Source organism: Paroedura picta, chromosome 15 (assembly GCF_049243985.1).
Source record: "Paroedura picta isolate Pp20150507F chromosome 15, Ppicta_v3.0, whole genome shotgun sequence".
Lineage (NCBI taxonomy): Eukaryota > Metazoa > Chordata > Lepidosauria > Squamata > Gekkonidae > Paroedura > Paroedura picta.
In genome coordinates, this window is record NC_135383.1 from 28,529,058 (window position 1) to 28,542,516 (window position 13,459).

The following is a 13,459-nucleotide window of genomic DNA, read 5'->3' on the forward strand; positions in this document are numbered from 1 at the left end:
CCTATTAAAAGTCCACAAAAAGTCTTTGGGATCTTGGTTTAAGTATCACTCCATATCAGTCTCCCCATGTTATTTTGCTTGATGAGTTAATTACACTCCTGTTCATGGGAGGGAATTTTACTGCTGTGCACCTGACAGGTTAGGAATGGAAAATTTTGATTTCATGCTGAGAATCTGCTGACAGCCTCGACCTTGATGCGGACTTGTTACAGGCAACTAGGGAGACATGTATGTAATGGACCAGACAGGCTTGGACTTCTCTGCTGTAACTCTGCAGTTTCACAATGATGCCACCACAACAGTTATCAAGAGTTTGGTTAGGGGTGCAGGGGGTAGGAGAGTTGGAGCAGATAATTAAGCATCTGGCTTTCATCATGAATCAATCACTCATTTAGAGCAAGTCAGGATGATTTAAAATCTAGTAAGATCACATTAGCAAAACCTTGCAAAAGCCAGTGGAACAGAACCAATTTGGATCTCTTAATGGCTCTGCATTCCATGTGCTTTAACAGGCACCTGTGTGTCAAGGAATGATTTGCCAAAATGTATACATGTCATTTCCTTTCAACTGTGGGAGTTGCAAGCCTGTGGTTTCCATAATCACCTAAATTTTAATGTCTAATATAATTTTATTCCATGAGTTAAACTAAGCAAAAGTTGAGTCATCTCTTGCCCCAGGTTTATATTTGCAGTTCTGATTAATGGTGGTGGGCCCTGGGTCTAAATCTCCTTTCCTTCTGTTTACCATTGGCATACATGACAGAACAACAATGGAGTTACTCTAGTCTCACAAGTGGACTGGCCATTTAATTTAGTGGGAAAGGTCTTGGGGGGGGGGCCTGGAGGGCCTCTGACAGCCAAGAATAGGCTGAACTGAACTCCAGCATCTTTGCAGAAGTCTTTCAATTTCAGCAGTAGCAATGATCAGCTCATCAGTTCCCTCCTCTCATACCATCAGTGGAGGCCCATAGTCAGCACTGCTAGTTGGGTTTGTGCAGAGTGGCCCTTGAAATGTTCCAGTGTGGTTTGTTCCTAGGCTATTTAAACTTCCTAGTAATTCCATGTCTGATAGAAAATGGGCAGTTTTTCTGATGAACATACAACCTAGGTGTCCTCATTTCACATGCTGCTGTAGGACAGCTGGCAATGGCTACTTGGCTGGGGACCAGTGTCTGTCCCTTAAGAACTAAAAGGAAACAAGGAAACTGAGCCCTGGAGAAGACAGAACTGTTTTCTGACTTCACAGTTAGGTGGGACTCGGATAAATATGAAAGGTGTCCCCAGAGCAGAAAATACCTAACTAAGGTCCTACAGGTGATGTCAGTAAGCTCTGGATGGAGATGGTCAAATTACATCCCTTCCCCCCCAAATAAAAAACAAATGAAAATAAAACAAATACAAAACGAAGTAACTGCACTGGATGAGTTCAAATTTCCTGGGCCGGATGAAATGCACCCGAGAGTGCTCAAAGAACTTTCCAGAGAACTTGCACAACCCTTGTCCATCATCTTCAGGACCTCTTTAAGAACTGGAGATGTCCCGGAGGACTGGAAGAGAGCAAACGTTATTCCGATCTTCAAAAAAGGGAGGAAGGATGACCCGGGAAACTACAGACCAGTGAGTCTGACCTCTGTTGTGGGGAAGATAATGGAGCAGATATTAAAGGGAGCAATCTGCAAACATCTGGAGGACAATTTGGTGATCCAAGGAAGTCAGCATGGATTTGTTTCCAACAGATCCTGTCAGACAACTTGGTTTCCTATTTTGACCAAGTAACAGGTTTGCTGGATCGTGGAAATTCAATTGATGTAATTTACTTGGATTTTACTAAAGCTTTTGATAAGGTTCCCCATGATGTTCTGATGGATAAATTGAAGGAGTACAATCTGGATTTTCAGATCATTAGGTGGATAGGAAATTGGTTAGAGAACTGCACTCAAAGAGTTATTGTCAATGGTGTTTCATCAGACTGGAGGGAGGTGAGTAGTGGGGTACCTCAGGGCTCGGTGCTAGGTCTGGTATTTTTTAACATATTTATTAATGATCTAGATGAAGGGGTGGAGGGACTACTCATCAAGTTTGCAGATGACACCAAATTGGGAGGACTGACAAATACTCCGGAAGATAGGGACAGAGTTCAACGAGATCTGAACATAATGGAAAGATTGGCAAATGAGAACAAGATGCAGTTCAATAAAGATAAGTGTAAAGTTCAGCATCTGGGTGAGAAAAATGAAGAGCATGCCTACTGGATGGAGGATACGCTTCTAGGTACACCGTGTGTAAACGAGACCTTGGGGTAAGCTAAACATGAGCAGGCAGAGTGATACAGTGGTAAAAAAGGCGAATGCCATTTTGGGCTGTATCAACAGGGGCATCACATCAAAATCACAAGATGTCATAGTCCCATTGTATACGGCACTGGTCAGACCACACCTGGAGTACTGTGTGCAGTTCTGGAGGCCTCACTTCAAGAAGGACATAGATCAAATTGAAAGGGTGCAGAGGAGAGCGACGAGGATGATCTGGGGCCAAAGGACTAAGCCCTATGAAGATAGGTTGAGGGACTTGGGAATGTTCAGCCTGGAGAAAAGGAGGTTGAGAGGGGACATGATAGCCCTCTTTAAGTATTTGAAAGGTTGGCACTTGGAGGGCAGGATGCTATTTCTGTTGGCTGCAGAGGAAAGGACGGGCAGTAATGGGTTTAAACTACAAGTACAACAATATAGGCTAGATATCAGGAAAAAAATTTTCACAGTCAGAGTAGTTCAGCAGTGGAATACGCTGCCTAAGGAGGTGGTGAGCTCCCCCTCACTGGCAGTCTTCAAGCAAAGGTTGGATACACACTTTTCTTGGATGCTTTAGGATGCTTAGGGCTGATCCTGCGTTGAGCAGGGGGTTGGACTAGATGGCCTGTATGGCCCCTTCCAACTATGATTCTATGATTCTATGAACTGGATTTGGGACTACCTAACAAAACAATATTTTTCATTTCTGCAGCAGAACTCTGGATGAATACAGCCACTGAGGACTTGATATTTCACCTACTGGAGAGGGAAGAGCAATGAAAATGGATGAATGGGGAATTGGAGGGCTTTAAAAGGACTTTCTATTGAATGTTTATTGAATGTTGTCCTAGATAGGCAAAAGAAGATCATGGGAAGACAAGTATGGCATGGTCTGGATATCTGTCTGAAATTCTTGTTGCTGATATGGGCAACATCCCTAGAATCATAGAGTTGGAAGGGACCTCCAGGGTCATCTAGTCTAACCCCCTGCACAATGCAGGAACTCACAACTACTTGCTCACCCACAGTGACCCCAATTTCATGCCCAAGTCATTCCCCCTTTCCCAATCTCCAGAATACAGCCTGGCCTGGAGGAAATTCACCTACCATCCCACAGTGGCGATCAGCGATTTCCTGGATATGCAAGGAAGGGCCACAAGACACAACACTGACATATCTTTTCCTGCCCACCCACTCACCATCTGCCTAAGTTCATCCATTCTCAATATGGAGAGAATGGCTATCCAGAATCAGGGACCTGCTTACCTGAGGGACCTCTTGTTTGCTTATGTTCTGTGCAGGGTGCTTTGCAGGAACAATTTACTGGAGGCCCCAAGCCTGTGGTAGGTTCACCTGGCCTCAACGTGAACCATTATGGTCCTGGCAGTGACCTGGTGGAATGAGCTCCCCAAAGAGCTGAGGGCCCTGATAGAGCTCTCAAATTCCTGCAGGGCCTGCAAGATGGACTGTGCCAGGGCTGTTAAGATCTGGGCTTCCCCATTATTGAGCGAATAAGACTGATGTGGCTCCCTTTTTAACCTCTCCCCGAGGTGCTATTCATCTGCGTATGCTGGGGGAATTGGAGGGTTTAACCATTGTCAATTGTTTTTTTAATTGTGTGGTTTCTGTAAGTGGTTTTACAATGGGTTTTTAATTGGCATTTTATTTGTGAATTTGTTAGCCACCACCCACCAGTCAACAGGAGTGGCAGAATAGAAAAATAAACAAACAAACAGTCTGGAGGGCAGGAGCTGAATTGTCCTTTGTTCTACTATTTCAGACTAACACAGCTACCCACCTGAATCTGTGTAATAAATCTGCCGAAATCCATCAGTTACAACCCGATCTATTAATACTGCCTTGTATGCAGAAGGGGCCAAGTTTCAACCCTTGGAATTTCCTGGTAGCAAGGATGAGAAAGACCTTCTCTGCCTGAGTTCCTGAAATGTCAATTACAGTAAGCCGTAATAGCCTGGTTGGATCAGTGAACAGACTCATAAAATCATAGAGTTGGAAGGGGCCATACAGGCCATCTAGTCCAACCCCCTGCTCAACGCAGGATCAGCCCTAAGACTCCTAAAGCATCCAAGAAAAGTGTGTATCCAACCTTTGCTTGAAGACTTCCAGTGAGGGGGAGCTCACCACCTCCTTAGGCAGCCTATTCCACTGCTGAACTACTCGAACTGTGATTTTTTCCCCCTGATATCTAGCCTATATCGTTGTACTTGTAGTTTAAACCCATTACTGCGTGTCCTTTCCTCTGACTCATGACAACTCAGCTTTATACAACCAGACCATTATGGAGGCAGCAATTACAACTACTTAATTTGAGAACTCTCAGTATGCTGAATGCAAGCCTGAGGGTCTGAAATATGTGAGCACTGCAGTGACATATCTAGGTTGAAGGACCCCTGTGGAAAAAACAACATCCTTGTGTCTCTGGACCAATGAAAAAAAGTAAATCCACCATTCCATGGGAGAAAAGATACAGCTCCTTGGATGTAGCCCCTTTCTGGAGTTAGCTTGATATGAAACAAAGGCCATCAATTCAGGAAAGGAGAATCAATTGAGTAATTCTAAGAAATAGGAGAGAAAAATCTTCCAACAAGGATTCTCATACCTTATGTGGAACACATCAGGGGGGGGGGGGGTAGGGCTGGCACTACACACACACACACGCACACATGAAGAAAGAGATTCTTTCCCCTCCACGCTCCTCTCTTGCCTCTCTTCCCTTACCACTCACTTCCCCGACATCCTTTCCAGTCCATCCACCCTCCCTCTCTCTCATAAATACACACACACAAACACGCCCCCCCAGACACAGCCTACTCCCCCTTACCCTCTCCCCTCTCACCTGTCACTTCCCCTTCCCTGTGGCTGGTCTCTCCCTCCTTTCAGACATATACACACAGCTTCCCCCTCCTTACCTTTGGGGCTCCTGTGCTGCCGCTGCCCCATACCCGCCAGGTGGTGGTGCTATGGCTTGGCCATGCCATGCCACCTCTGCTACTGCCCGGGACTCACTGGATGGCATTGGCAGGGCCACACTGCCTACACCACTGCCTGGGATTCACCAAGGGCAGGACCAGGCTGGGAAGTGGTGCGCTGCTGCCAGCAGATCTCCAAGGACCAGAACTAGGCCTCAGAGCGCTGCTGACCATGTCCGCATGTCTCCTTACTTCCCATGCCTGCCCTGCTATTGGGAGGGCAGGGCCAGGCTGGGAAGTGGGCCCTGCCACTAGCTGCGCTCCAAGGCCCCAGGCTGGGCCTCAGAGAACTTCAGGCCATGTCCGTGTGTCTCCTCGCTTTCCAAGCCTGCCCTACACTGTGGAGGGTGAGGCCGGACTGGGAAGCGGGGCATCATTGCCAGCAGAGCTCTAAGACCCAGGGTCGGCCCATCTACTGGCACGCTCCCTACAGCGGGACAATGGATGCCACATATCATTTCTATTATAGGGTACATGCTAGTAGATGTGTTCCACATCAAAAATGCCCTCCAGCAGTAGATAGTAATTAGCAGACCTCAGCATATGTTTATGTGTGTATATGATATCAGGTTATATAGGAAAAGCAACTAAGCAGAAATAAAGACAAGCCATATAACTAAAATGACCTCCCACACAAATAGAATTTCACCATTAAATACCATTTATCCCATTTAATTAGCACCTTCTGGACCCAATAGTCCAGACTCAAATGCCATCCTTTCTCCTTGGAACATCTAATTATTGATACAACATATGCTATTATGCATTTCCCAGTGCTTTCTCAATCTTGTGTGTGATTTAAAGCCACAAAGATCTTGCACTGGAAGCCTGTAAAAGCTACCATTAAGAATGTGTGACTCAATTCTTTGGGTGGGGGGGGGAGATAATTTTTAGTCATAATTCTATTTTTGTGAAAGTGAGCACATCTGTCTACTGGAAACACCCATTTAAATGCAATTTTTGGTATTCCAGAAGATTGTGTGTGTAACTTGTAGCACAGGGGTAGTCAACCTGTGGTCCTCCAGATGTTCATGGACTCCAATTCCCACGAGCCCCTGCCAGCATTTGACCATGCATTTGCTGGCAGGGGCTCATGGGAATTGTAGTCCATGAACATCTGGAGGATCACAGGTTGACTACCCATGATATAGAAGATTATTGTGCTCAAGTCACATCTAGAGATGAACAAATCATAATTTATAATTTTATCATATGAATGTTGCTTTTTTCTTATCATCAATTTCGACACTTCATTTTTTCTATTTATTTTGAAGCTTTCCTTATATTGTGAATGTACACTGTAAGCTTTTTTATATGCAATTTTATGTTATTTGTATGTCCAATATGCATCATTCAGACATATACTTACAATGCTAATTTACTGATGTACAATTAATGATACAAATTTTACGGAAAAAAATTTAATGTGAAGAACCAAAATGGCATGACAAATAATGAATCACAAGTCTGCTTCACACAAGAGAGACAAAATCAAATCAAGAGATGTTCAGGTTGCAACAGCAGGAAGGAGATTGTGGCTAGTTGCCCCTCACATAAGCCAAACAGCTGATGCACCTCTGAGTCCTAGAATATGTACAGAAAATACAAAATCAACTCTTGCCAATTGCTTATCTCTTGCACACTTACCCAACATTCCCATCCCTAGCATAAAAGCATCCATGGTATATGGTAATCCTCGAGCCCTTCCTCTCGTCCCTGGCGGAAACATCACTTCTTTAGGTTGTGCTTTCTTACATTCCACCTATTAAGCAGAAACATGTACAAATGAGATGCAAATGAATTCATGTAAAATGTCAAATGCTGAACTGGTCTGGTTAAGTGGGTGAAGGGAGAATTATTTTTAGCACTTCTTTTCTGGAAAATGTGAACTTTAAAAAATAGGCCAGCAGGGTTAAGTGATTTTCAAGGAGTATTTATAAGTTATAAGGACTTGAGAAAGCAAAAGAGAACCCAGCTAAGGAAAAGAGAATAAACTAGAGAAAACATGCACCTAAAGAGATCCACTGGGATCCATAAAGCAACCAGTTTGGTGCAAGAAGCCTGCTGCTGCTGTTCTACTGCTTTGTAGGAGTCTGACTTATTAGAATCCTAGAGTTGGAAGGGGCCATACAAGCCATCTAGTCCAACCCCCTGCATAATGTGGGATCAGTTATTTAACCAATTTAAACCCTTTCTTTCTCCCAATGGGAACCCAAAGCAGCTCATACCATTCTCAGCTCATACAATTCTCTTTTCCTCCATTTTATCCTCACAGCAAACCTCACAGGCTGAGAGAGTGTGACTGGCCGAAGTGAGATCCATGGGACGGTTGAGGATTCAAATGTGGGCCTCCCAGTCTCACACACTTAACCACTACATCGCACTGTCTCTTCTTCTGGTAGTACATCTGTTGCAAAAATATGTCATTTCCTTGGTACAATTTCTGCATTAATTCCCAAATATGAAAGGTGAGAGCCACAGGCACATAGGGTTGCAGTAAGAGCCAAAGATTTCACAGACACGTGCCAATAGTCAGTGCTATAACTGTCCACATCACACAGTGCCCATTTTAGTGACTGCTGCAAGTTCTTTGCTGCTTAAACTTTCTTGTTCACAACTGCTCTGCTGACCACATTGAACACTACAATGAAAATACCAACCAGGCTACTTTCATCTTTCCTGCCCTGCTACATCCTTCCTGTAGCAAGGTATACCTGTAGCAGAATGTATACCTAAATCTATGTATTCCAAATGTATTCCAAACCCACCTCCATATGGGTTTATGTTAGAAGTGATAAAAATTATTGTTGTGTTTGAACTGTTGTAAACCTGCTATGAACTTGGAATTCACTATTATTATTACTGTTATTATTGTACCATGATTCAATGTATATCCTCCACATTTTAGGTAAGCCGCACGGGAGGATGGTATAGAGATATGTTAGCCTCACGGGAAGGCAGTATAGAAATATAATTAAATAAAAATAAATAATCTTTCTTTCCCTTTGCCATGTTTCTTCTTTTTCTGTTAAGCCACCCAGAAGCTAGTGGAAATATCAGAATACGTAATTGTTTCTTCTTTGTAGCCCACCTTTGTATGCAAAGATGAACATAATGCTCAGATATCAACACACTTGCTGATCATTCTCCTAACCATGGGGGAAGTAAGATCCCATCTACCCAATCTAGGAAGCCTGTCCCACTTCCAAATATATCGGGAGAGACAGTCCCTCAAGTAGGAAGATCTCATGTCATGATGAGGATTATGGGCGAAAACCAGAGTTTTGAATGGATCTTGGAAATACCCAGAATGTCAACAATCCACTTGCTTTACAAGCCAAAGCATATGTCCATTATACCTGACAACAACCAAGAAACATGTGGATCTGATTTGGCATAACGTACTTGGCAAGCACCCCCCTCATTCCTATTTCATTGTAGTTCCTATGGTGTAAACCCAAAAGTGACAAAAGTTCAGTCCTCTAGAGTAGCGATCCCCAACCTGTGGGCCACAGACCACATGTGGTCCTTCAACTAATTGGAAGTGGGCCGCGAAGGACGCCTTCTCCCCCCCGCCCCTTTACTTCATCCCCCCCCCCCGGCCCTTTTCAACACACTTCGGGTGTCATTGTCTCCCATCACTCCCAGATGGGACTATCTCGTTGCAGGGAAACAAGCTCAGGGTTCCCATTGATTTGTCATTGTCATGAGTTAAAATTTCCATGAAAATAAAATGTTCCTTATGTTCATTGTTGTGGCGTGTCTGTATCTTATTTTGAAGGGATGTTTAAACATTACCATAGCGATCAGAGAGCGTTAGGGCAGTGGTTGAGAGTAGAGGAGTAAACTACCCCCCCACACACACGCCGGGCCTCAGTAAAAGGCGTTGAGTGGTCCCCAGTGATAAAAAGGTTGGGGATCACTGCTCTAGAGAATCCGCATACTTTGACTCAAATCTCCTTGGTTCACCAAATCTCACATTTATGAATGTTGTGATGGAAAATGGAATCCAGTTGAGGAACATTTTTCTCTGGCTGGTTGAGAGCTTTAATTACTGTAAGTTCTCTTTTCCTTCAGAGAGAGTGCCAGCCATTAATACATATGGCAGAAAGTTAAGGGATACTTCTGGTGTGGATATAAAACTGTTCAGTGTCTAGGTGGTTCAGCGAACAATGATCAAGAAGGCACCTTTCCCTGACTCTTCATCTGTGTTACCCCATTTCAGTCACAATGGAATAGGATAATGTTTGGAATTGGCCCGTGCATATGGATAAGATGCTGATTGAGAAAAGGCAACATAATATCCAGCTTAATCAAGATTTTGAGCAGACGGGGAGGAGCTTCGGGATGATGGCACTGTAGGAGACCATATCTTATGGTCTCTCAGACCAAACTGAGGGGCAGGGGCAGCAGCTCCTGTCAGACTTGAGCGAGGTGCGCAAACTTTGCTCGTGGTCGCCCCGGGAGCCGGGAACGGCATCCAGAGGGTCCTACAGATCCGTGGAGAATAATTTCTCCGGATCTCCGCAGTTTGTGTCCGAGGCCCAGACGGCAGCCAAAACCGAAAGTAAATTTCTAAGCCTGAGACGACCAGCTGTAGGAAACCCTGCATCCCCCTCCCCGGCTGTCTCAACCTCTCGACTAGCTTTTACAGCTCGAGCGACTGACAAAAGGAGTGGAATCATCAGCATAAAGACTGTGAGTCCGTTGTCTGCTTTCTATTGCTTCAAAGCTAGGCATCAGCCTCCCTCGATCTAATCAATTTGCATGGAAATGCTCTTCACAGACTTCATAGACGGGAGGGAAATTAGCGAAATACACTTGGCAGAACAGAGAGAAGGAAAAGCTTAAATCCTTACCGACAGAGAAAGCGGCAGGAATTGTTTACAATTCACGGAGATCGCTTGGTTGATAATTACCAGGCTTCTCAACTCTCGCGAGACGCCTGTTTGGGATTTGCGGTGGATGTACGCAGCGGAGTTAATGAATATTGCAATGGAGGAAGGACCCATTTTAGACGTCTAACTTGCGCCTGTCTGAGTGGATTATAATTTGCCGACTCTGCTTTTTTTTTTTTCCTTTCTCCTGGTGGCTTTTTCTTTTTTCTTTTTTTTGGGGGGGACATTCTCTGTATACATGGCTTTTGTTTTGAGACAAAGTTCCTGTTTATTTGTGGCTGTCATTCTTATAATGGCTCTTAAAAAAAAATTTTTTAACACCCCTCTGCAAGTTATTTTTGGAGCTACAGTTGATTCTGGAAGGACATATCTTTCTATCCCCCCTTATCCCCGCCCTTCTTTTTTCCTATGCTTTTTTGTTGTTTTGTTCTGTTATCTGCAGGGTCTAAAGAGAGAGTCAGCCCCACCAACCAGGTTGGAAGAAATCAACGATCTAAGCCCATTAAAGGTAAAGGTAAAGGTATCCCCTGTGCAAGCACCGAGTCATGTCTGACCCTTGGGGTGACGCCCTCTAGCGTTTTCATGGCAGACTCAATACGGGGTGGTTTGCCAGTGCCTTCCCCAGTCATGACCGTTTACCCCCCAGCAAGCTGGGTACTCATTTTACCGACCTCGGAAGGATGGAAGGCTGAGTCAACCTTGAGCCGGCTGCTAGGATTGAACTCCCAGCCTTATGGGCAAAGCTTTCAGACGGCTGCCTTACCACTCTGCGCCACAAGAGGGTCTTTTCTAAGCCCATTATATTGGTATAAAAGATTAGTATCGCACAGATAATAGATTAACAGAGTGTATGAATGTTTAGGCTGTTATTCTGCTAGAGTATTGATCTAATGATTATTGTAAGGTGATAAAGCAAGTACTTAAAGTTGAAGAAATAATAGCAACATATATTAATCTATAACTCTGTATTTAAAACTCTGCTTACTGTATTGACATTGTGAAAGCGGTCATAAAGCCAAATTATAGTGTGGGTTTTGAGCAAAACAAAAATTTTTGATGACAGACAGATTAAGACCTCGCCCAAAGCAAATCAGATCCCCTAAATCAGAAGTCACTATAACCAATTTTTGGAAGAGGAAAAAGGAGATGGCTGAAGCAAGAAAGGAGGCAGAAGCAGAAAAAAAAAAAGAAACAGATCGGGGGAATAGAAGCAGAAGAGAAGGAAAGTGATATTGAGAACCTAACCAATGCACAGATGTACCGCCTATTATGTAAGGCTAATTCAGAGATACTAGAAGCAGTTAAAAAGGTTGATAAGGAGGTTCAAGACATCAAGAAAGAACTTTCAGACAGAATTGATGGTCTGGAAAAAGTAGTTGGCAAAAACATAAATCAGCTGGCAACACACCAAACGAGAATCCAACGTGTGGAAGCTAATCAGCAGGAGCGGGAAAAAGTGGCAGAAGACAAGTTCGAATTCCTGGAAGTAGAATCTAAAGCCAGGAACGTAAAAATTAAAGGCGTACCGGAAGAATTTGGGAAAACAGACCTGAGGAAGGAAATCACCGAAAGCCTCGAAGATTACTTGGAGGAGGAAGAGATCCGGATTGACAAAGTATATAGAGTATACTCAAAGGCTGCCACACGCAAGAAACAACCAAGAGATATTCTTGTAAGTTTTGATAGCAAAGTAGTAAGAAATAACTTGCTCCAAAAGCATCGGGAGACGCTGCTGAAATTGGCAGACCAAGAAATACAAATCTTTCAAGATTTGCCAGCAGACACACTACGGAAAAGAGCACAATTTCATTTTTTGCGACAGATCCTAATTGCCAAAGAGATAAGATACTTTTGGAGAATCCCATTCGCCCTGGAAGTGATATTACCATCGGGAAGAAAAACTATCCGAACGCTCCAACAGGCTCAAGAGCTTGCCGACAACTTATCTCAAGGCACCTCAGGGGCAGGATCACCCAAGACTTCCCCAACAAGAGCGGAAACTACGCGTCGATTAGTTCAACTCTGCGACGATAGATCATCCTACCTAACACAAGCAACGGGAACACAAGCCACCCCTCCTCAAGCAGAACAAGGAGCAACCGCTCCAACACGAAAGAATGGAGAAGCTAAAGGTGCTATCCGTAAACGCTAATGGCCTGAATTCACCGGCCAAACGCACCAAATTTTTCAATCAACTGAAAAAATTGAGAGCAGATATTTACTGTATACAGGAAACACATGTGAGAAAAAAAATCTAAATATATTATCAACAAGAAAACTAGGAAGAGAATTTGCAGCTTCTGCCACAGTGAAAAAAAGAGGGGTGATAATTTACATCGCGAACCCCAACATTAAGGTTGAGCAGAAAATCCAAGATAATGATGGCCGATTTTTAACACTTGAAATACAACTACCAGATGGTCAGAAATATACATTGACAAACATATATGCTCCCAACAATGCGAAAGACAAGTTCTTCGAAGAATTCTTTCAGAAGCACACAGAAACTATTACCGAACAGTGGATCATAATTGGAGACTTCAATGCAGTAATGAACCCCTCGCTGGACAAATCACACAACCAACAGGGAGCATATTTTCCGAAATCGGCCAAGCGCAACATCCACCTCAATTCATTAATAGATCTTTGGAGAGAACTCCATCCCAAAAGCAAACAGTACACCTTTTATTCTTCTCGACACTCCTCATACTCCAGAATAGACCAATGCTGGTGCTCAAAATCGCTATTACCAAAAGTGGCAAATATGGAAATTCTCCCCAACACCTTTGCAGATCACAACCCAATATGGGCAGAATTTTTCTTCTGCAGAGCTGGTATGCGAAGATGGAGAATGAATGAATATATTCTAGAAGACAAAGAGAATCTGAATCTGTGCGAAGCTGACTTAAAAGAATTTTTCAAACTCAACTGCACAAAAGAGATTCCATTATCTACGGTCTGGGATGCGAGTAAAGTGTATATAAGAGGAAGATTGATAAGCCTGAACACCGCCAAAAGGAAAAAGAAAGAAAAAGAGCTGAATGAAATTGTCTGGTCAATTCGACAATTAGAAATTCAGCACCAAGCCCATCTGTCTAAGAAGACAGCCAAACAAATAACGCTCTTAAGACTAAAAAGAGATGCATTGGAAACCGAAGATATGAGGAAAAAACTGGATTGGATAAAACAAAAGAATTTTGAACATGCTGACAAACCTGGAAGATGGCTGGCATATAAATTAAAAGGAAATCATAACAAAAGTGTTATATCCAGCCTTAAATAT

At 43.5% G+C, this 13,459-nt stretch overlaps 1 protein-coding gene across 28 annotated transcripts in view; it reads right to left on the reverse strand.

The window, feature by feature from the left end:
* Window positions 1-13,459, reverse strand: part of MSI2 (musashi RNA binding protein 2) — an 833,820-nt gene that overhangs the window by 218,042 nt on the left and 602,319 nt on the right. For all 28 annotated transcript variants that reach the window (XR_013226812.1, XR_013226808.1, XR_013226811.1 and 25 more), the window contains one exon: window positions 6,926-7,040. Coding sequence is in view for 20 of the 28 variants with exons in the window: in XM_077312083.1 (XP_077168198.1) it covers window positions 6,926-7,040 (115 nt within the window). In the remaining 8 variants the exon portion in view is untranslated. The remainder of the gene's footprint in view (window positions 1-6,925; window positions 7,041-13,459) is intronic.